This window comes from Rana temporaria, chromosome 6 (assembly GCF_905171775.1).
Source record: "Rana temporaria chromosome 6, aRanTem1.1, whole genome shotgun sequence".
Taxonomy (NCBI): domain Eukaryota; kingdom Metazoa; phylum Chordata; class Amphibia; order Anura; family Ranidae; genus Rana; species Rana temporaria.
Window position 1 is genome coordinate 18895145 of NC_053494.1, and position 24968 is coordinate 18920112.

The 24968-nt window shown below is 46.7% G+C and overlaps 1 protein-coding gene across 1 annotated transcript; it reads left to right on the forward strand.

Moving 5' to 3' along the window:
- Window positions 1–5330: 5330 nt before the first annotated feature.
- On the forward strand, window positions 5331–23584 carry LOC120943208 (NXPE family member 4-like). The gene is made up of 6 exons (XM_040356381.1): window positions 5331–5545; window positions 7664–7765; window positions 11855–12534; window positions 16045–16106; window positions 19257–19475; window positions 22965–23584. The coding sequence occupies exons 2-6, from the start codon at window positions 7685–7687 to the stop codon at window positions 23510–23512; spliced, it is 1590 nt and encodes a 529-aa protein (XP_040212315.1). The 5' UTR covers window positions 5331–5545; window positions 7664–7684; the 3' UTR covers window positions 23513–23584.
- The last annotated feature ends 1384 nt before the right edge of the window (window positions 23585–24968 follow it).

Consider the following 24968-nt stretch of genomic DNA (forward strand, 5'->3'; position numbering starts at 1 on the left):
ATACCTTGTAATGCCATTTGGTCTTTGCAATGCTTTTTCAGGAATTTTTCAGTAATGTCCTCTGAGATATGTTGCAACAAGCAGTGTGTGGTGGTTTATCTCGACGATATTCTAAGGCCCCGTACACACGTCCGAGGAACTCGGCGGGCAAACACATCGTTTTGCTCGTCAAGTTCCTTGTGAAGCCGCCGAGGATCTCGGCGAGCCAAGTTTCCTCATTGACTAACGAGGAAATAGAGAACATGTTCTCTATTTGGCCCGACGAGATCCTCGTCGGCTTCCTCGGCCAAAAGTGTACACACCACCGGGTTTCTCGGCAGAATACGGCTCCGATCGAGTTTCTGGCTGAATTCTGCCGAGAAACTTGGTCGTGTGTACGGGGCCTCATACATTCTAAATGCCTAGAGAGCCACCACACAGATGTCTCCCGAGTGCTACAGAGGCTAAGAGGTGAGTTGGAGAAGTGCGAGTTCCATCATAAACAGGTTATATTTCTGGATTATAACATTTCTACTGCCAGTTTTTTGATGGACTCAGAGAAATTATCTGCAGTTCTACAGTGGCCTCGACCCATAGGTCCACGTCCACTACAAATTCTTCTTGGTTTTACCAATTATAATTGGACAATTTATTCTCAAGCTTCATCAGGTTGGATTGGGAAGCGTCGGTGCACAGCCATTTTCAGATGTCCGCGTTGATCGGGTTCAAGTCTGGGCTCTGTCTGGACAGCTCAAGGACATTTGAAGAGTTGTTCCATAGCCACTCATTTGTTATCTTGGCTGTGTGCTTAGGGTCGTGGTACTGTCGGAAGATGACCTTTCCCCCCAGTATGAGGTCCAGTTTTCATCAAGGATGTCTCTATACATTGCTGTGTAACTCAAGAATAAAACAGAATTTGCCTCAACCACCTCCACGCTTGACAAAACAAAAAACTCTCACAGCCCACCGTACAACTCAATAAGGCAAAAAGTTTAATGGTTTGAAAAAGTTATGGAAAGCTACATATAAAATCACACATATGACAAGACACATACATTGCTAAAATAAAGTGACCACCTCTACAGCTGTATTGTAGAACCATAAGTGCTATTGTGTTGTATTATGTCTAGTCGTGGTCTAGAGGAGGTTCAAATGTATTCATATATTCATGTATTCAATTGTGAAATCAGTCTGTATCCCAGACTCCCTCCCTTGCACTAAAAATAAATGTACAGTCAACATTTCCTAATTTGTATGACGCCTGCCTTTGTGCTCTAAATGAGTTAACATATATACACCAATTATATAACCAAGGCCAATTTAAAACTTTCCCAGTACTACAGCGGGAACTCGGGATCCCTAATACGTGTTTTTTTACCCGCTTAAGGACCGCCACGCGACAATATACATCGGCAGAGCGGCACGGCTGGGCATAAGCACATACAGGTACGTGTGGGTCGCGCGCCTAGGCCTGAACTCCGTGACCGCGCCTGCGTGCCCCCATGCTTCCTAGTGAGCCTGTCACTGATCGTCTGTTCCCTGTCATATATAAAAAAAAAATTGCAATAAGCGTATAGTGATTGATTTGCGTAAAAATTATAGCGCCTACAAAATAGGAGATAGATTTATGCAATTTTTTTTACTAGTAATGGCAGCGATCAGCGATTTTTGCCAGGACTGCGATTTTGCGGACAACACTTTTGACACTATTTTGGAACCATTCACATTAATACAGCGATCAGTGCTATAAATATGCACTGATTACTGTATAAATGTGACTGGCAGTGAAGGGGTTAACACTAGGGGGTGATCAAGGGGTTAAATGTGTTCCCTATTGAGTGATTCTAACTGTGGGGGGAGGGGGACTGACTGGGGAAGGTGACCGATCGGTGTCCCTTTATACAAGGGAACAGCATCGGTCTCCTCTCCTTGACAGGATGTGGATTTCTGTGTTTAACCACTTGCCGCTCGCCAATGACATATTGACGGCGTCAAAGTGGTTGTAGAATCCTGACTGGACGTCATATGACGTCCTCAGGATTCTGAGCCGCTGCGCGCCCCCGGGGGTGCGCATCGCGGCGATCGTTGTTGCAGGGTGTCAGTCTGACACCCTGCAACACCGATCAAGGTAAAGAGTCTCTCACGGAGACTCTTTACCATGTGATCAGCCGTGTCCAACCACGGCTGATCACGATGTAAACAGGAAGAGCCGTTGATGGCTCTTCCTCACTCGCGTCTGAGGCCTCGTACACACGACCGGATCTCCGCTGGAAACGGTCCGCTGGACCGTTTCCAGCGGAGATTCCTCCTCCGGATTTTGATCCGATGGCGTGTACAGACCATCGGATCAAAATCCGTGCGGAATTCCTCCGCGGTGACGTGTTGCGCCGTCGCCGCGACAATGACGCGGCGACGTGCGCGACGCTGGAAGGTAAGTACTTCCACGCATGCGTCGAATCATTACAACGCATGCGAGGGAGGGGAGCGGACGGATTGATCCGGTGAGTCTGTACAGACCACCGGATTAATCCGCTGGTCCCGATTCAAGCGGATAGATTTCTTAGCATGCTAAGAAATTTCTATCCGCTTGAAATGGACCGGCCGGACGAATCTCCGCGGATAAATATCCGCTAGGCCGTACAGACGACCGGATTTGTCCACTGGAACTGATCCGCGGATCAATCCCAGCAGATAGATCCGGTCGTGTGTACGAGGCCTTACAGACGCGAGTAGAGGAGAGCCGATCAAAAAAATAAAAACGTAATTTTTTTTCTAAATTTTCAGTATTTTTTTTAGTTGTTTCGCAAAAAAAAAAAATCACAGAGGTGATCAAATACCACCAAAAGAAAGCTCTATTTGTGGGAAAAAAAGGACACCAATTTTGTTTGGGTACAGTGTAGCATGACCGCGCAATTGCCATTCAAAGTGCGACAGTGCTGAAAGCTGAAAATTGGCTTGGGCGGGAAGGTGCGTAAGTGCCCGGTATGGAAGTGGTTAAACACAGAAATCCACGTCCCGGTCTCTATAACTGACGATCGCGGATACCAGAGCACAAAGCAAGGTCCATAAAGACAAGGATGAGCGAGTTTGGGGTGGAGGAACTTGACTGGCCTGCACAAAGTCCTGACCTCAACACCAATAGAACACCTTTGGGATGAATTAGAGAGACTGCGAGCCAGGCCAGTCCAACATCAATACCTGACCTCACAAATGCGGTTCAGGAAGAATGGTCAAACATTCCCATAGTTACATAGTAGGTGAGGTTGAAGAAAGACACAAGTCCATCAAGACCAACCTATGTGTGTGATTATAGGTCAGTATTACATTGTATATCCCTGTATGTTGTGGTCGTTCAGGTGCTTATCTAATAGTTTCTTGAAATTATCGATGCCCCCTGCTGAAACCACCGCCCGTGGAAGGGAATTCCACATCCTAAACGCACTTACAGTAAAGAACTCTCTACGCACTCTTCTAATTTTAGTGACTGGCCCCTGCCTTGTTAAATTCCCTTTTGCGGAAAAGTTTTATCCTTATTGTGGGGTCACCAGTACGGTATTTGTACATTGAAATCAAATCCCCTCTCAAGCGTCTCCTCTCCAGAGAGTGCTTGTAACCTTTCCTCATAACTAGGTCCCCTTATTAGTTTTGTAGCCCTTCTCTGGACTCTCTCCATTTCCAGTACATCCTTCCTGAGGACTGGTGCCCAGAACTGGATAGCATACTCCAGGTGCGGCTGGACCAGAGTCTTGTAGAGTAGGAGAATTATCACTTTATCTCTGGAGTTAATCCCCTTTTTAATGCCAATATTCTGTTTGCTTTGTTAGCAGCAGCTTGGCATTGCATGCCATTGCTGAGCCTATCATCTACTAGGACCCCCAGGTCCTTTTCCATCCTAGATTTTGAAGGGGCAAACTGGTGGTATTTGAAGGGGCAAACTGGCTGCATTTGATGGGGCAAACTGGGGGTTTTTGAGGGGGCAAACTGGCAGTATTTGAGGGGGCAAACTGGCAGTATTTGAGGGGGCAAACTGGCGGCATTTGAGGAGGCAAACTGGCGGCATTTAAGGGGGAAAACTGGCTGCATTTTATGGGGCAAACTGGCTGCATTTTATGGGGCAAACTGGGGGTTTTTGAGGGGGCAAACTGTGGGTATTTGAGGGGGAAAACTGACTGTATTTGATGGGGCAAACTGGCTGTATTTCAGGGGGCAAACTGGCTGCATTTGATGGGGGCAAACTGGGGGTTTTTGAGGGGGCAAACTAGTGGCATTTGAGGGAGAAAACTGACTGTATTTGATGGGGCAAACTGGCTGCATTTGAGGGGGAAAACTGGCTGCATTTGATGGGGGCAAACTGGGGGTTTTCCTTGGGGGCAACCTGGCGGTATTTGAGGGGGCAAACTGGCGGTATTTGAGGGGGCAAACTGGCGGTATTTGAAGGGGCAAACTGGCTGCATTTCATGGGGCAAACTGGGGGTTTTTGAGGGGGCAAACTGGCAGTATTTGAGGGGGCAAACTGGCTGTATTTGAGGGGGCAAACTGGCTGTATTTGAGGGGCAAACTGGCAGTATTTGAGGGGGCAAACTGGCGGCATTTGAGGAGGCAAACTGGTGGCATTTAAGGGGGAAAACTGGCAGTATTTGAGGGGGCAAACTGGCGGTATTTGTGGGGGCAAACTGGCTGCATTTTATGGGGCAAACTGGGGGTTTTTGAGGGGCAAACTGGTGGCATTTGAGGGGGTAAACTGTCTGTATTTGAGGGGGCAAACTGACTGTATTTGATGGGGCAAACTGGCTGTATTTGAGGGGGCAAACTGGCTGCATTTGAGGGGGCAAACTGGCTGCATTTGAGGGGGCAAACTGGCTGCATTTGATGGGGCAAACTGGCGGCAATTGATGGGCACAGCGGCTGCGTTTGATGGCACACTGGCGACAATTGGTGGGCACAGTAGCTGCGTTTGATGGCACAGTGGCGACAATTGGTGGGCACAGTAGCTGCGTTTGATGGACACAGTGAGGCTGCAATTCTTTTTTTTTTTCAGTTTGTTTACGCCCACCCAAAAATGTTGAGCACCAGCCGTCACTAGGGCCAACTCAATATTGAACCCTACGGACTAAGACTGAGATGCCATTAAAGTTTGTGTGTGTGTGTGAAAAGGCAGGCGTCCCGATACTTTTGTTATTATAGTGTACGTCGGCACTATATAATGTCACAACACCAAATTACACCTACATGCATTTAGCAGGAGGTTCTACTTTTTAGTTCTGAAAATAGGTCAAGTTGATCTGCATATGTTGGTCCAGTGCCAAAGGATTCCATTCACACAATTTTCCAATGATGCCGCTCCTGAGCCCAAAAACCCATAAACTATTTGAATGTATTTATAGAATATTATGAAAATGTGTGACCTCTCTTTTTTTAAGATTGCTTACTGCTACATCTTGCCTGGCCGATCCTGGCTGTTAGAGAAGCTGCTGGAGCTGTGATAGAGATCGGCTCTTTTTCAAAGCTGCATGTTTCCAGATGTGCTCCTGATCCAGAAAAATTTCATCCTCCACACTTGTTCCAGGTCAGTACCAATGCTGCCACCCTTTAGATTGAAATTTTACTGGCACAACACCCAAAATTTACTGGCACAGCCAAGTTTTGTACTGGCATTTCCAAAAGTTGCAGTTTTAAGAGCAAATTTCAGTATTTAAGCTACAAACAAGTAAAATATGCAATTATTTATTGTTTTATTGATTAATGGTAGATATTAAGGCACAATCATATTTCTTATTTTATGTTCGATATACAGTAAAACCTTGGATTGCGAGCATAATTCGTTCCAGAAACATGCTTGCAATCCAAAGCACTTGTATATCAAAGCAAATGTCCCCAGAAATAATGGAAACTCAAATGATTTGTTCCACAACCATTTATTCATAGGTCCTTCAGTTTATAGTCCATATTAAAAGATTATAGTAATGTGATAGGATGTGTAACCATAAAATGCCCACAAATGGAAGCCTCCACAAGGGGATTAGAAAAAAATACAGCAGGAGCTCCAGAGTATAAAATAGAAAAGAGGCGCCTCTAAGGCCCCGTACACACCATAGAATCCATCCGCAGATAAATCCCAGCAAATGGGTTTCAGCGGATAGATCCTATGGTGTGTACACGCCAGCGGATCTTTTTCCGCGGATATATCTCCCCTGGGATGGATTTCCAGCAGATCGAATATTTGCTGACATGCACAACATATCCATCTGCTGGAGTCCATCCCAACGGATGGATCCGCTGGTCTGTACAGACTCACCGAATCCATCCGTCCGAAGGGATCCCCCGCATGCGTCGTAATGATTCAACGCATGCGTGGAATTCCTTATATGACAGCGTCGCGCACGTCGCCGCGTCATAATCGCGGCTGACGGCGCGACACGTCATCGCCAGAGGATTTCGGCGCGGATTTCAATGCGATGGTGAGTACAGTCAGAGGTAAGTGATGCAGAGTTCAGGGGTCAGTTGTGACACACAGTTCAGAGGTGGGTAGTAAGTAGATATGTGCAGAACGGAAAAATTGGTTTAGTTTCGGATAGATTTGTTTTGTTGCTAATTTCGTTTTGTTAATTTGGTTTCGGAATTCCTTAAGAGCCGGTTCACACTGCGGCGGCACGACTTCGGGGGCGACTCTGCAAGCTGTCTTAAAGACGACTTCAGAGGCGATTAGCGAAATTACTTCTGTATAGAAGTCAATGCAAATCCCCCCGAGCCGCCCCCGAAGTCGTACAAGAACCTTTTTCTAAGTCGGAGCAACTTGCGTCCCTCCTATTAGAATGGTTCTATTGCATAGAATGGGATGCGACTCGTCAGGCGGCTCTTAGTTAAATTTTGTTTTCGTAAAAATGTTGTTTCGTTTTCGTAAAAATTTGTTTTGTTTATTAATTTTCGGATGAATTCCAACTTTTCAGAACGATTAGAATGCAGGACGGTCAAAAAATGATTGACTGATTTGAATTCTATGTGAAGAATAACTGGTTATTCTATAAGCAGAGGGCCAGGAGGCCGACCGCCTGCGTCCTTAACAACCGATGCAAAGAAAAGAATGTCGACATTAGAAAAATGTTAAAAAAAAACATTGTGGGGTCCCCCCCAAAATCCATAACAGGCCCTTATACGAGCATGCAGCCCGGCAGGTCAGGAAAGGGGGGGAGAGCGCCCCCCCTCCTGAACCATACCAGGCCACATGCCCTCAACATAGGGGTGGGTGGGTACTCTGCCCCCCCTGCCCCAAAGAACCTTGTCCCCACGGACCGGTGCATGCTGGGTCGGCGATGTCACAAGGGGGCGGTGCCTCCAGTGACGTCACCAGGTGGCCTCACCGTTTCCTATAAAAGAACTGTCTAACTGAATACCCTGCAGTAGGCAGATGGCCTCCATTTTCGCGGAAGCAATTTTTTTTTTGTCCTTTTTTCGGGTGCGGCTGGCGGCATGATTGACGACTGATTTACATGAGATGACGCTGTTTTATTTTTAATTTTTTAATAAAGGAATTGTCAAAAACTGTCTCAGTTTTTGCACACATTTGCAAATAAATGCGTAAGCTGCAGAGGCGGCGACAAGGCACCTCAGTATTATCTGCACTGCTAACGCTATAAATTTTGGTCCTTTAAATAAGCCTAAAAATATGAATTCTTTCCTTTATCAGGTTGCCTTATTGCTTGACAGAATGCGCAACCGAAAGGTCATACTGCCGATTTTAGGCGTCATCGTCTTCCTGGGCTTCCTCTGGCACTGGACAACAATGCAGGTAATTGAAAATAAACCAATTATTACTCCCAAGCAGCTCATGTGTGCATTACTGGTCTTTGAAAGATTGCGAGATTGTCTGAAAAAAATGTGAATGTCACAAAAATGTAGACACCCCTCCCCCCCCCCCCAAATGGGCAGTGCTATATTTTTAAGTTATCAATTGTTTCAACCAGATAATGAATACATCAATCTGTTAAAGTGTTTGTAAAAACGAAAGTTTTTTCACCCGAATGCATTCTATACATTAAAGCGGAGTTCCTCCGAATTTTTTTTATTTAAAAGTCAGCAGCTACAAATACTGCAGCTGCTGACTTTTAAAATATGGACACTTACCTGTCCTGGGTGCCCGCAACGTCGGCACCCGAAGCCGATCTGTCCCTCGGCTCTCGGGTGGAGGTGCCGCCATCTTCGGTAAGGGAATCAAGAAGTGAAGCCTTGCGGGCTTCACAGCCTGGTTCCCTACTGCGCATGCGCGAGTCGGGCTGCGCGTCCTCACTGGTCCCTGCTGTCTTCTGGGACCTGTGTGTCTCCCAGAAGACAGAGGAGGGGACGGAGGAGGGGCCTGATGTGGCGTAGATATCTGTGGATACTGGGCCAGATTCTCACAGAATCGGCGTTGGCGTAGTGTAAGCCATTTACACTACGCCACCGCAACTTACTGGATCAAGTGCTGTATTCTCCAAGCACTTGCTCCGTAATTTGCGGCGGCGTAGTGTAAATGGTCCGGCTTATGGCCGCGTAATTCAAAGGGGGCGGCTTGTATCCAAATTAAGCGCGCCCCCGCGACGATCGAACTGCTCATGAGCCGGGCGGAAAAATAGCCCAGTGCGCATGCTCCAGCTCACGACGGAAAACGTCAATGACGCCGACGTGAGCGTCATTGACGTAAAGTCGTATTCGTGAACGACTTAGGAAAACTACGTAACCGACGGAAAAAGCCGACGCGGACCCGACGCCATACTTAACATGGCATACGGCGGACTGGCGTAAGGTTACCCCTCATATAGCAGGGGTAACCTTACGCTTATGGAAACGACGTACGCGACGACTACGCAACGCAAATTTGTTCGGGAATCGGCGTATCAGGCTCATTTGCATAGTCAAATGAGAACTGAACGTAAACGCCACCTAGCGGCCGGCGTCGCATTACATCTAAGATCCGACGGTGTAAGTGACTTACACCTGTCGGATCTTGGCCGTATCTATGCAAAAATGATTCTAGGAATCACTCGCATAGATACCCGGGCTCAGAAACAGAGATACGACGGAGTTTCCTGAGATACACCGTCGTAACTCTTCTGAGAATCTGGCCCTCTGTGGCTATCTATGCCCGGAAGTGGGAGCAAATACCTGGCTTAGACAGGTATCTACTTCTCCCTCCCCCTCCCTCCTGAAAGGTGGCAAAAAGGATCCCGTTCCTTTAAAGCAGGGGGTCTCCAAACCCCGGCCCGCGGGCCACATCTGGCCCGCTTGTGTGTTTTATGCGGCCCGCAGTGAAAACCAAGCCGCCCATGCTGCAATGCCGTTTTTTTTAAAAGGAGAAGCAGCGCCGTTTTTTTACATTGGCTGCTGCCTCTTCCCGCCCGCTGTTTGAAGTTACGATCCTTCCACGAGTGATGTCACTGGCGCGGCACCTCCCCTCTTCCCGCCCGCTGCTACACTTGTTGAAGGATCATTAATTCAAACAGCGGGTAGGAAGAGGGGAGGTGCCGCGCCTGTGACGTCACTCGTGGAAGGCTCGTAACTTCAAACAGCGGGCGGGAAGAGGGGAGGTGCGGCGCCTCGGAGACGGGAGCTGCAGAAAAGCTGCAGAAGAGCTGAAGTCATGTTATTGTGTTGCACAACTCTGATAAGCACACTACAGGGGAGATTGCTACATTGCTGTGCTGATGGGAACATTGCTGGGGACACCTCTGATGGGGACACCACTAATGGGGACACCTCTGATGGGGACACCACTAATGGGGACAGTGCTGATGGGGACACTGGTGTCCCCATCAGCGCTGTCCCCATCATTGGCATCCCCATCGGCGGCATTCCCATCATTGGTGTGCCCATCAGCAGTGTCCCCATCAGCAATGATGGGGACACCGCTGATGGGGACACCAATGATGGGGACGCCGTTGATGGGGTCACTGCTGATGGGGAGACCGCTGATGGGGACATGGGGTCACCGCTGATGGGGACACCGGTGTCCCCATCGCAGTGTCCCCATCGCGGTGTCCCCATCGCTGTGTCCCCATCAGCAGTGTCCCCATCATTGGTGTGCCCATCAGCAGTGTCCCCATCAGCAGTGTCCCCATTAGCAATGATGGGGACGCCGCTGATGGGGACACCACTGAAGGGGACATGGTGTCCCCATCAGCGGTGTCCCCATCAGCGGCGTCCCCATCATTGGTGTGCCCATCAGCAGTGTCCCCATCAGCAAAGATGGGGACACCACTGATGAACACACCAATGATGGGGACGCCACTGATGGGGACACCGCTGATGGGGACACCGGTGTCCTCATCAGCGGTGTCCCCATCATGATGTCCCCATCAGCGATGATGGGGAGACTGCTGATGGGGACTCCAGTGTCCCCATTAGCGGTGTCCCCATCAGCAGGGTCCCCATCATTGGTGTGCCCATCAGCGGTGTCCCCATCAGCAATGATGGGGACACTGCTGATGGGGACACTGCTGATGGGGACATGGGGTCACCGCTGATGGAAAACCGCTGATGGGGACACTGCTGATGGGGACACTTCTGATGGGGACATGGGTCACTGCTGACGGGGACACCGCTGATGGAGACACTGATGAGGACACCGCTGATATTTTATACATAACTTTTTTTTTTTCGGCCCCCAAATACTTGTAAAATCTACAATGTGGCCCTTGTGTTAAAAAGTTTGGAGACCCCTGCTTTAAAGTATGAATAACAGCACAGTGCTTGTGCTGTGTAATTTGCCCCCCCCCCTGTATCACCCAAAATACCTGGCTGATCCTGCTTGGCTATGTTCTCCTCCCTGTAAACTGACCACAGTTAATCGTGGCTGCTGAGCCCTGACACTGTGGTCAGTTTACATGCCTTCGTCATCCGCTGCTCTACTCACTGCTCTCCTGTGTCCTTATCCCCCCGCCCTCCCTGGCTGTCAGCTCTGCGTGTAAGCCGCCCCTTCCCTCCTCTTCTAGCACCATTTCAAACTGAGTGTGTGTCAATGCTGCAACACCACGCTGCACCTACCCACAAGGGCCCAGATTCACAACCGAGATACGACGGCGTATCTCCAGATATGCCGTCGTATCTCTGAGTTGCGCGGTCGTATCTATGCGCCTGATTCTTAGAATCAGTTACGCATAGATATCCATTAGATCCGACAGGCGTAAGTCTCTTACGCCGTCGGATCTTAACTGCATTTTTTTTTTGCCCGCTAGGTGGCGCTTTCCGTTGAATTCTGCGTCAAGTATGCAAATGAGCTAGATACGCAAATTCCCGAACGTACGCACGGCCGGCGCAGTAAAGTTACAACGTTTACGTTAGGCTTTTCCCGGCGTAAAGTTGCCCCTGCTATATGAGGCGCAGCCAATGTTAAGTATGGCCGTCGTTCCCGCGTCGAAATTTGAAAAAGTTACGTCGTTTGCGTAAGTCGTCCGTGAATGGGGCTGGACGTCATTTACGTTCACGTCTAAACCAATGACGTCCTTGCGGCGTACTTTGGAGCAATGCACACTGGGAAATTCCACGGACGGCACATGTGCCGTTCCATAAAAACGTCAATCACGTCGGGTCACAGAAGTTTAGCATAAAACACGCCCCCCTGATCCAAATTTGAATTAGGCGGGCTTATGCCGGCCGATTTAAGCTACGCCGCCGCAACTTACGGAGCAAGGGCTTTGAGAATACAGCACTTGCCTGTGTAAGTTGCGGAGGCGTAACGTAAATCAGATACGTTACGCCCGCACAATTTTACGCGCCTCTACGTGAATCTGCCCCAAGGTGTTTATCTAGGACTCAAAGTTAAGTCAGCTGCAGATTTTTTTTATATTACAGTATTTAAACATTGACAGGAATAAACACTAAATCATTTTTATTTCCCTTACAGCACTCTTTCAGAGGTACGTCCCAGACAGTCCCAGAACTTCCACCAAACAAAAGTCAACTTCAAATTGATGGCGTCTTTAACAAAATGCAAAGCCTTATCCCCAATGTGGCATTCACTCATATTGACAAAACCACCAGTGCGCAAAACAGCAAAGTTTTTTTAGCGAATCCCAGAGAGCGATACTGCGTTGGGGAAGACTTTGTCATACAAGTGGACATGTATGATTATTTGAACAACAGGAAAACTTACGGAGGAGATCTTTTAAGACCTAGGCTGTTTTCTGCAGAGCTTGGAGCTTCTGTATCAGGAAAGGTGGAAGACTTGAACAATGGGTCTTACCGGGTCCACTTCCCTTTATACTGGGCAGGCCAAATCAAGGCCTCCATTTTGTTATGGCACCCCAGTGAAGGGATTGCGGCCCTCTGGAGGTCAAGACATTCAAGTTTGGGAGTTCTTGGCTTCCAGGGGAGATATGTCTACTTAGGTCAAGAGGCAATCTCTACTTGTGGCTTTCAACTGAATTCAGCTGGAGAGACTTGTGAATATAAAGACAAACTCTATGAAGAGGTCTTCTACTGCCAGAAACCTCCTAACTTACCTTGTGACTGTTTAAGAGACATGAGAGCCGTGGACCTCCATGCGTCATATTTGAAGCCTGAAGAGAAACCAATATTTGATGGGTATAATATATAGCAAACAATATATATACCACACAAACTGCTGTATATAGGAGTTATTCACTAAGGGCCAGATTCTTAAAAGGCTTACGACGGCGCAACGCCATTTGCGCCGTCGTAAGTCCTAATCTGGCCCGGCGTATCTATGCGACTGATTCTTTTAATCAGTTACGCATAGATATCCATTAGATCTGACAGGCGTAAGGCTCTTACGCTGTCAGATCTTAAATGCAATTTTTTTTCCCGCCGCTAGGTGTCGCATCGTCGTTTTCCCCGTCGTCTATGCAAATTAGCTATTTACGCGAGATTCCCGAACGTACGCGCGGACGACGCAGTGAATTTACGACGTTTCCGTAAGCGTAAACTTGCCCCTGCTACATGAGGGGCAAGTTTACGAAGGTCCGTCGTATGCCATGTTAAGTATGGCGTCGGGTCAGCGTCGTCTTTTTCCGTCGTTTACGTCGTTTTCCTAAATCGTTCGCGAATAGGACTTTACGTCAATGACGCTCACGTCGGCGTCATTGACGTTTTCCGTCGTGAGCTGGAGCATGCGCACTGGGCTATTTTTACGCCCGGCGCATGCACAGTTCGATCAGCGCGGGGGCGCGCTTAATTTAAATACAAGCCGCCCCCTTTGAATTACGCGGCCTTACGCCGGGCCATTTACACTACGCCGCCGCAAATTACAGAGCAAGTGGTTGGAGAATACGGCACTTGCTCCAGTAATTTGTGGCGGCGTAGTGTAAATGGCTTACACTACGCCAACGCGGGATCTTGGAGAATCTGGCCCTAAATGTGTAGTCGATTCTAGACAGAGAAGATCATTTTCAACCAAGAAAAATCCCAGTTTATGTTTGATGAATTCCCTATGGGAATTGCTTATGGTCTTATGTTTGCTCCAACTAAAAAGAACAATATACTGCTTATACTGCTATACATACAGTCAGGTCCATAAATATTTTAATATTTTTGGCTCTATACACCACCACAATGGATTTGATATGAAACAAACATGATGGGCCAGATTCACATAGGAGATACGACGGCGTATCTCCTGATACGCCGTCGTATCTCTAAGGCCGGCCGGTCGTATCTATGCGCCTGATTCATAGAATCAGGTTACGCATAGATATGCCTAAGATCCGACAGGTGTAAGTGTCTTACACCGTCGGATCTTAGGCTGCAATATTTACGCTGGCCGCTAGGTGGCGCTTCCATTGCGGTCGGCGTAGAATATGCAAATGAGTCGTTACGCCGATTCACGAACGTACGCTTTCCCGTCGCAGTAAACTTACGCCGTTTCCGTAAGAGATTAGCGGCGTAAAGATAAAGCTGCCCCCTAGGTGGCGTAGCCAATGTTAAGTATGGACGTCTTCCCGCATCGAAATTTGAAATTTAACGTCGTTTGCGTAAGTCGTCCGTGAATGGCGCTGGACGCCATTTACGTTAACGTCGAAACCAATGACGTCCTTGCGACGTCATTTAGCGCAATGCACGTCGGGACATTTTAGGGACGGCGCATGCGCAGTACGATCGGCGCGGGAATGCGCCTAATTTAAATGATCCACGCCCCCTACCCGGATCATTTGAATTAGGCGGGCTTGCGCCGGGCGTATTTACGCTACGCCGTCGCAACTTTACAGGCAAGTGCTTTGTGAATCAAGCACTTGCCTGTTTTCTTCCCTGGCTTCCGGGTAGTGAATCCCGCGGGAGTGGGCGTTCCCATCCAGCAGGTGATTGACGTGATGACAAAAACTACCCCCCCCCCCCCCCGTCGCATAAGGAGCGTCACAAGTTGCCGAAAGAAGCAAGTAGAGTATAAGATTTCCTATCATCTGTGCCCAGTCTTGCCACAGAGTTAATCCAGCTCTGAGCAATCCTCTTTTATTGTTCAGTGAAAATTAACAGACTTCCAGATAAAACCTGTCTAAATAAATAGTCCTTCCTCTCTCCTTGCTTTGAGTGACAGGTTATTTACATATCTAGCTTGGACATGTTTATCATACGTTATGTTATGTTTATCATAATATGAGGTGATCCACAGTATAAAAATTGAGAAATCCACCCCTCCCCCACATAACACATCCTGGTAATATACAATAAACTGTGGATCACCTCATATTATGATAAACATAACATATGATAAACATATCCAAACTAGATATGTAAATGTCACTCAAAGCAAGGAGAGAGGAAAGGACTTTTTATTTAGACGGGTTTTTATCTGGAAGTCTGTTAATTTTCACTGAACAATAATAGAGGATTGCTCAAAGCTGGATTAACTCTGTGTGGCAAGACTGGGCACAGATTATAGGAAATCTTATTCTCTACATTGTGACATCCACTTTAATTAACTTCTGTCTAAATTGGCCCTAGTATATGAATGTGAGTTAGGGACCTTAGATTGTAAGCTCCTTGAGGGTAGGGACCCATGTGAATGTACAATGTATATGTAAAGCACTGCATAAATTGACAGCGCTATATAAGTACCTAAATAATAATAATAGGCCCCTGCTCATTAGAGCTTACAATCTAGAAGGGAGGGTCCCAGCATGACCCCAATGATCTTTTTAGCTGTCTTTGAAGGTGGAATTCTGCCCACTGCTGTAAGGATTGCATTCTTCCTACTGACCACTAGGGGGAATTCTTCCGCTTGACCTCCGAAGAACCAATTTAAGTAAAGATTACCCAAGACCTGTAAATTATCTTAGAGACTTTGGGCTAGATTCAGGTAGGGGGGCGTAAATTTGTGCAGGCGTATGTTATTTACGCTACGCCGCCGCAATTTAGAGAGGCAAGTGCAGTATTCACAAAGCACTTGCTCCGTAAGTTGCGGCGGCGTAGCGTAAATCTGCCGGCGTAAGCGCGCCGAATTCAAATTGTCAAGAGGTGGGCGTGTTTTATGTAAATAAAACATGACCCCACTTAAATGACGTTTCTGACGAACAGCGCATGCGCCGGCCGTGAACGTATCCCGGTGCGCATGCTCCTAATCACGTCGCAAATAGTCAATGCTTTCGACGTGACCGTAATTTACGCAAAGCCCTATTCGCGAACGACTTACGCAAACGACGTAAAATTCGACGCTGTCCCGACGTCCATACTTAACATTGGCTATGCCTCATATAGCAGGAGTAACGTTACGCCGGAAAAAGCCTTACGCAAACGACGTAAAAAAAATCCGCCGGGCGCACGAACCTTTCTGAATCTGCGTATCCAGCTCATTTGCATATTCTGCGCTGAAATCGACGGAAGCGCCACCTAGCACCCTGCGTAAATATGCAGCCTAAGATACGACGGCGTAGGAGACTTACGCCGCTCGTATCTTAGACTAATTTAAGCGTATCTGGTTTCCAGAATACGCTTAAATTTACGACGGCGTAGATTCAGAGTTACGACGGCGTATCTACTGATACGCCGGCGTAACTGTCTCTGAATCTAGCCCTTTAACTTTTTTTTTAAGATCGTTATGCTAGCTATGCATTTGAAAGTAACTTCACCTATTTCTTGTAGGTCAAGAGTGGGTATCGAAATTGTCAAAAACCTCGGACCCATAAGAGTTACAAAATGTGATGGTAAGTCTATTCATAAACTAGAAGGTATTGGCCTTGTATATTACAAATTTGTTTGTTGCAACATGTGGCATCCGAATTATGCTATAAAAATAAAAAGGTAGTATGTATAGGGTGTAACTCAACAATAAAGAGTGGAACTTCCTTAAACTACTATGTTATTATCCTAAAGAAAGATCATTTTTATATCGCATCTGTGCTGGCACAGGGTGTAACGACACTTTGCCTTGGATATTTATTGGAGCTCCCGGGTACATGCCATCTTATAAAACTGAGGAACTGACATCATAAAGTGCCAATGGGTCACCTGTAAATGGAGTTTGAATATACTTAGCCTGACTTTTGAAAAGTTGGTGTATCCCTGCCAGGGCCGCCATCAGGAATTATGGGGCCCCTTACACAGCTTCAGGCATGGGGCCCCTTGAGCAGGGAACCGGGGGGGGGGGGGTGGTGCTGCCGCCTGAAATTGAGAAGTGGGGGGGGCCTTTACAAAAAAAAGAAAAACATATATGAAAAAAAGGGGGGTAGCTATCCAGGGCCCTGGGGACCTCTGGGCCCCTTAATATTTTTTTTTTAAAGAAATTATAAAAGAAAGGGGGGTTGCCATCCAGGACCTCTGGGCCCTTTAATAAAAAATAAATAATAAAAATAAACATTTATAAATAAATAAAAAAAAGGGGGGGTTGCCATCCAGGGCCCTGGGGCCCTTTAATAAAAAAAAATATATACACAAAAATAAAAAAATAAACATTTATAAAAAAAAGGGCGTTTGCCACATGGAGCCCTGGGGGTTCTAATTAGAGGGAAGGAGATGGCGGTGAAAACAGATAGGGGAAGCACCATTAGCATTGCTGGTTGTATTGTCCTACCAACGGCCACCACAAGATGGCGCCAGATCACAGAACTAAAGCATAGGCCTGCAGAAGGCCTCAATTACCGACCGGTACGGCCCGATATGATCGCGAGGCGGAGGAGCACGGAGACACATGATGCCCCAGGTCGCTAATTCTAGCCGCAATGGCGACCTGGCACCTGGGTTTTGTCAAACCCTGGCTTTAAAGAACCTATTTAGAAGATCAAAAACAAACCTTTACAACTCCTTTAAGGTATGTAGTATATGAAAGTATCTTATATGATCTGACCCTGCCAAGGAAAAGGGGGGTTGGTAATTAGAGGTAGAAATAAAGAATAAAACCCATAGAGGCCCCCACAGTCTAAAATACTCACAGACATAGCTGTATGATGACGGTGTGTCACTACAGGTCAGAAACCCAATAGGTGTTGGTTTTCTGACCTGTAGTGCCACACCGTCATTATACACTTAACCCCCAGACCATATTGCTGGTCAAAGACCAGAGCACTTTTTGCGATTCGGCACTGCGTCGCTTTAACTGGCAATTGGCTCCCAAACAAAATTGGCGTCCTTTTTTTCCCAGAAATAGAACTTTCTTTTGGTGGTATTTGATCACCTCTGCGGTTTTTAGTTTTTGCGCTATAAACAAAAATAGAGCAACCATTTTGAAAAAAAATAATATTTTTTACTTTTTGCTATAATAAATATCCCCCAAAAATATATTAAAAAACTATTTTTTTCCTCAGTTTAGGCCGATACCTATTCTTCTACCTATTTTTCGTAAAAAAAAAACGCAATAAACGTTTATTGATTGGTTTGCGCAAAAGTTATAGCGTTTACAAAATAGGGGGTATTTTTATGGCATTTTTATTAATATTTTTTGTTTTACTAGTAATGGCGGCGATCAGCGATTTTTTTTTCCGGTACTGCGACATTATGGCGGACACTTCGGACACTTTTGACACATTTTTGGGACCATTGGCATTTTTATAGAGATCAGTGCTATAAAAATGCATTGGATTACTATAAAAATGCCACTGGCAGGGAAGGGGTTAACACTAGGGGGCGGGGAAGAGGTTAAGTATGTTCCCTGGGTGTGTTCTAAATGTAGGGGGGGTGGCCTCACTAGGGGAAATGACTGATCGCTGTTCATACATTGTATGAACAGACGGTCAGGCATTTCTCCCCTGACAGGACCGGGAGCAACACAGCTCCCGGTCCTCGCTCTGTAACGAGCAATCGCGGGTGCCCGGCGGCGATCGCGCCCGCCGTGCACGCGCACGGGAGTCAGGGACTCCCCTAGTGGCCGCTTAGAGAGCCGACGTATAGCTACGGGCTCTCGTGCAGGAGAGCCGACCTGCCGCCGTATAACTGCGGCGGCTGGTCGCCTTACCTTAATTCCTGCACCTTCACTCCTCAGATCAGTCCCAATTGATACCACTGCACACCCGAGATCAGTCCCAATTACCTGCACATTCACACCTCAGATCAGAGGACCGTGCTACATGTAGATGCAAAGGATCATTTTTGTGAGATTGAACTTGTAAAACTTGTTAAGATTAACTTTATACAATGGGCCAGATTTAGGTAGGAGATACGCCGTCGAATCTCTGAGTCTGAGGCGTCGTATCTTGGCGCCTGATTCAAAGAATCAGATACGCCAAAATTTGTCTAATATACGACCAGCGTAAGTCTCCTACGCCGTCGTATCTTAACTGCATATTTACGCTGGCCGCTAGGGGCGTGTACGCTGATTTACGCCTAGAATATGTAAATCAGCTAGATACGCCTATTCACGAACGTACGCCCGGCCGTCCCAGTACAGATACGCCGTTTACGGCAATGTTAAGTATGGACGTCGGGCCAGCGTCAAATTTTCCGTCGATTACGTCGCTTGCGTAAGTCGTTCGTGAATAGGGCTGTGCGTCATTTACGTTCACGTCGAAAGCATTGGCTTTTTGCGGGTTAATTTGGAGCATGCGCACTGGGATACTTTCACGGACGGCGCATGCGCCGTTCGTAAAAAGCGTCATTTACGTGGGGTCACAATAAATTGACATAAAACACGCCCACATGTTCCACATTTGAAATTAGGCGGGCTTACGCCGGCCTATTTACGCTACGCCGCCGCAACTTTGCTTTGTGAATACTGCACTTGCCTGTCAAAGTTGCGGAGGCGTAGCGTAAATAGGATACGTTACGCCCGCTCATAAATACGCGCTCCCTACCTGAATCTACCCCAATATCTTTAATGTTACCATGTAATATTAACTCCTTTTGCAAAATCGTCATTCTTTCAGAAATCCCTTTACCTCCAAAGCCAAAATGTCAGCCGGGAATGAACTCCACGCTTCCAAGCGGATACTTTTTCAATAATACTTGGAATCCTGCCTACTGCACAATGACCACCTACAAAACTGCAGAGGACTTTGTGAAATGCCTACAGGGGAAGAAACTCTTCCTGATCGGAGACTCAACATTGCGACAGTTCATCATGCACTTCACAGAGGGCGTCCAAAGTAAGTGCTTTCCAACGTGCCTTAAGGTAGGAGCCCCCAAATCCAGGGCGCTCTTTTAGAGGCAAATACGCATTTTAGCCATGAAGTTAGTTCACCTTTCATGTCTAACTATTGGCCGATGAGCACTAGACCGAAGGTAAAGCATGGGATTCAATGTGACTCTCCACTGTGGTAAGAACAAGTTCGGGAAGCAAATCAGTCCAACTGACTCAAAACAATCCTGCACACATCAGCAATTGCACTAAACTAAAAAAAAGGAAATTAAGGTACACAAACCATAGGATGGACTATGGGTTACATAGTTACATAGTTACATAGTTAGTGAGGTTGAAAAAAGACACAAGTCCATCCAGTTCAACCACAAAAAATAAACAAACAAAATAAAAAACACAGTACAATCCTATACACCCAACTTCATACCCACAGTTGATCCAGAGGAAGGCAAAAAACCCCAGCAGAGCATGATCCAATTTGCTACAGCAGGGGAAAAAATTCCTTCCTGATCCCCCGAGAGGCAATCGGATTTACCCTGGATCAACTTTACCTACAAATCTTAGTACTCAGTTATATTCTGTACATTTAGGAAAGAATCCAGGCCTTTCTAAAAGCAATCTACTGAGCTGGCCAGAACCACCTCTGGAGGGAGTCTGTTCCACATTTTCACAGCTCTTACTGTGAAAAAACCTTTTACGTATTTGGAGGTGAAATCTCTTTTCCTCTAGACGTAAAGAGTGCCCCCTTGTCGTGGGTGGGTGTCCTAGGGTACTGCAGTGCCACGTCCTAGATAGTAGTAGAGGAATTTATTGTTTCAAGAAATAATGGACTTTCTAGGCACCAATGGTTAACACAGAATAAATATTTATTGATGCAATCCCAAACACATGGGTGATTGAACCGACATTTACAGTACAAATGATAAAAAATTACATTAAAAACATAAGTAGTCACAGAATAGTTCTGTAATACTGTACAACTCAATAGAGTTGTGCTAAAACCACAATGAGTCCACTCAGGACACCAACCTAAGTTTTGATAGGCGTATTTGTACATGAGCTCTACATGTTTCGCAGTTGAATGCTTCTTCAGGAGCTATAGACTTTCATCCACGGAAATGGATAAGGGTAAGTGTAGTTTCCAATGGAACGGCTGGATCAAGAAGTAACAAGGTCCAGACTTCAAAAACGATTAAAGTGAGGAGTAGGCTGGTGGATGAATCCAGGTGTATATACCGCAGCGGTTAATAGACTGGTCAATGTTTGTGAATAGATGCAAAAACGCAGATGTAAACTGCATAAGTATAGGTGAGGGAGATTAGTCCCATAAAAGAGTTAGGAAGGTATCCTTACATGTGAAGACCAGAACATGTATAGAGCTGCGGTGGTGTGGAGGGGTATCACGCCACTACGTTGGGGAGGTGCATACACACGAAAGGAAATTCCGACAAGAAAAGTTCGATGTGAGCTTTTGGTCGGAAATTCCGACCGTGTGTAGACTCCATCTGACTTTTTCTGTCGCAATTTACGACAACGAAAATTTGTCGGAATTTCCGATTGTGTGTACGCGGCATTAGTCTGTATTTTTTTTAGATTAGGGAGAAATGAAGGGAGAATCTCTTATCTGCTCCCCTTTGGTCAGGTAAAGCTTAAAGGGACACTAAAGGTTCTTTTTTTTTTTTAATAACAAACATATCATACTTACCTCCACTGTGCAGTTCGTTTGGCACAGAGTGGCCCCGAACGTCCTCTTCTGGGGTTCCACGGCGGCTCTTTTGGCTCCTCCCCACAAGAGCTAACCCCCTCTGGGAAGCTCTCTCCTGAGGGGGGTTACCTTGGGGGTGCGCTCCTATGTTATAGGAGCTCTCCTGCAGCGGCAGGAGAGGTGCGAGGGCCACATGAAATGGCCTGGAGGGCCGGATTTGGCCTTGTGTTTGACACCTGTGCCCTAGGTGAAACTAATTTTGCCGCCCCTTGGCCCCACCCCTGACTCCACCCCCTTTGCCATGCCCATGTATACCCCACCTTTTTAATGAAGCGCCCATCAAATGCAGCCCACCAGCACCCATCAAATGCAGCCTCACCAGCTCCCATTAATGCAGCCTCACCAGTTCCCATTAATGCAGCCTACCAGCACCCATCAATGCAGCCTCACCAGCACCCATCAAATGCAGCCTCACCTGCCCCATCAATCCAGCCTCACCAGCCCCCATCAATGCAGCCTACCAGCACCCATCAATGAAGCCTACCAGCGCCCATCAATGCAGCCCACCAGCGCCCATCAAATGCAGCCTCAACAGCGCCCATCAATGCAGCCTCACCAGCACCCATAGAATGCAGCCTCACCAGCGCCCATCAATGAATGTTTGCTTTCTTCCATTCATTTGGGAGTTGGGACACAGACACAGTCCTCTGCCACCGCTGCGCCTCTGAGGCCCCGTACACACGACCGAGTTTCTCGGCAGAATTCAGCCAGAAACTCGATCGGAGCCGTATTTTGCCCGAGAAACTCGGTCGTGTGTACACTTTTCAGCGAGGAAGCCGACGAGGAACTCGTCGGGCCAAATAGAGAACATGTTCTCTATTTCCTCGTTGTTCAATGCGGAAAGTCGGCTCGCCGAGATCCTCGGCGGCTTCAACACTGAACTCGACGAGGAACTCGATGTGTTTGGCACGTCGAGTTCCTCGGACGTGTGTACGGGGCCTGACACTATGTGTGAATGGAGCGGCAGCTGCCTGTTGATGCTGAGACTTAGGCTGCATTCACACCTGAGCGTCGGTCGTTCGGTCGTTTTTTTGGGTTTTTTTTCTGCCGTTTTGTTGCGCGTATTCCTGCTTATTTGCGCGTTTGCATACAGCGTTGTCCGACGTTTTTGTACTTCGACGTTTTTTATTTTAGCCAATAGGAAAAATTATCATCTTTTCATCACTTGTTGCTATGTTGGTAGATTTTTTTAATCTTCTGCATGGGCGACAAGTTCTATTGATTAAAGCGACGAAACGCCCGTAGCAAACGCCCGTTGTCGCGCAAGTCGCTTGAATCGAGCGTTTCCATTACTTTCTATGGGAAGTGGAAACGCTCAAATACGCCCAAACCGCCCGATACGCGCGACAAAAAAGGGTCCGGGACTTGTTTGAGCTTCAGGCGATCGTCGTTTCAGCGTTCGGTGTTGAGATGTGAACAGTCTCCATAGAGACTAATGTAATTTCGACCCTCCGGCGTATTGTAGCGTCGCGCTTCAGGCGTTAAAACGCCTAGGTGTGAATGGAGCCTTAGTTGTTTGTTGCAGAGAGAAGAGAGTAGAAACACCAGTGGCCAGGCGCCCCCTAGGCAGCAGTACGTCCTAGGCTAGTTTGCCAAGTGGTAGCATCGGCCCTGCCAAAGAATTAAAACATGGGGAAAAGTAATGTATTGTAGAGATACACTTTAAAAGACCATGCACATGATATTATCCAGTGTATATATAACATGATAGGTTTCTCTTGTCTCCACCAGTTGTGAAATATTTTCGGCATCATGAGACTGGATGGGGCTCTTGGGAGAAGACGCTCGAGGCTATAAACATGGAAAAAGATATCTATATATCTTATAAAAGGCACGGGTTTCCCCTCGAGAGCTTCGTCTTCTACTACTTCATGGAGGACATGTACACGAGCCGCCAGATTGACAGACAAGGTGGAGGAAAGGACACCATCTTTGTCATTACCATGGGGCAGCACTTCCGACAATTCCCTCTGCATCTTTTTATTAGACGGGCACTGAACATCCGCAGAGCGGTGGAACGCCTCCTTCTCCGGAGTCCAGAAACCAAAGTTATCATCAAAACTGAAAACACCAGAGAAAGAAATGCTCCACCAGAAAGAATTGGTGATTTTCACGGTTATGCGCAATACCTGGTGCTTAAAGAAGTTTTCCAAGGCGTCAATGTGGGTTTTGTAGATGCCTGGGACATGACGGTTGCCTCCGCCACAGAGTCAGTTCATCCTCCGGCGTATACGTTTGAGGGGATTATGAGCCTGACATTCAGTTTTGCTTGTTCATAATAGACATGTGCACAACAAAAAATGTCATGTTTTTTTTTGTTCGTTTCGTCTCGTTCTGTAGATTCGTAAAGATTCGTAATTTCGTAAGATGAAAGTTTTCCTATTCGGACCCGTTCGTATTTTGTAACACGCAAGTTTTCCAATTCGGACCCGTTCGTATTTTGTAACACGCAAGTTTTCCTATTCGGACCCGTTCGTATTTCGTAACACGCAAGTTTTCCAATTCGGACCCGTTCGTATTTCGTAACACGCAAGTTTTCCAATTCGGACCCGTTCGTATTTTGTAAGACGCAAGTTTTCCAATTCGGACCCGTTCGTATTTTGTAACACGCAAGTTTTCCAATTCGGACCCGTTCGTATTTTGTAACACGCAAGTTTTCCAATTCGGACCCGTTCGTATTTTGTAACACGCAAGTTTTCCAATTCGGACCCGTTCGTATTTTGTAACACGCAAGTTTTCCAATTCGGACCCGTTCGTATTTTGTAAGACGCAAGTTTTCCTATTCGGACCCGTTCGTATTTTGTAAGACACAAGTTTTCCAATTCGGACCCGTTCGTATTTTGTAAGACACAAGTTTTTCAATTCGGACCCGTTCGTATTTTGTAAGACGCAAGTTTTCCTATTCGGACCCGTTCGTATTTCGTAAGACGCAAGTTTTCCTATTCGGACCCATTCGTATTTTGTAACACGCAAGTTTTCCAATTCGGACCCGTTCGTATTTTGTAACACGCAAGTTTTCCAATTTGGACCCGTTCGTATTTCGTAAGACGCAAGTTTTCCAATTCGGACCCGTTCGTATTTTGTAAGACGCAAGTTTTCCAATTCGGACCCGTTCGTATTTTGTAAGACGCAAGTTTTCCAATTCGGACCCGTTCGTATTTTGTAACACGCAAGTTTTCCAATTCGGACCCGTTCGTATTTCGTAACACGCAAGTTTTCCAATTCGGACCCGTTCGTATTTTGTAAGACGCAAGTTTTCCAATTCGGACCCGTTCGTATTTTGTAACACGCAAGTTTTCCAATTCGGACCCGTTCGTATTTTGTAAGACACAAGTTTTCCAATTCGGACCCGTTCGTATTTTGTAAGACGCAAGTTTTCCTATTCGGACCCGTTCGTATTTTGTAACACGCAAGTTTTCCAATTCGGACCCGTTCGTATTTTGTAAGACGCAAGTTTTCCTATTCGGACCCGTTCGTATTTTGTAAGACACAAGTTTTCCAATTCGGACCCGTTCGTATTTTGTAAGACACAAGTTTTTCAATTCGGACCCGTTCGTATTTTGTAAGACGCAAGTTTTCCTATTCGGACCCGTTCGTATTTCGTAACACGCAAGTTTTCCTATTCGGACCCATTCGTATTTTGTAACACGCAAGTTTTCCAATTCGGACCCGTTCGTATTTTGTAACACGCAAGTTTTCCAATTTGGACCCGTTCGTATTTCGTAAGACGCAAGT

Coding starts and splice junctions, on each gene's coding strand:
- LOC120943208 (XM_040356381.1), top strand. CDS start 7,685: ATGCGCAACCGAAAGGTCATACTGCCGATTTTAGGCGTCATCGTCTTC. Junction 7,766..11,854: donor GGCACTGGACAACAATGCAG/GTAATTGAAAAT, acceptor TTTCCCTTACAG/CACTCTTTCAGAGGTACGTC. Junction 12,535..16,044: donor GAGAAACCAATATTTGATGG/GTATAATATATA, acceptor TATTTCTTGTAG/GTCAAGAGTGGGTATCGAAA.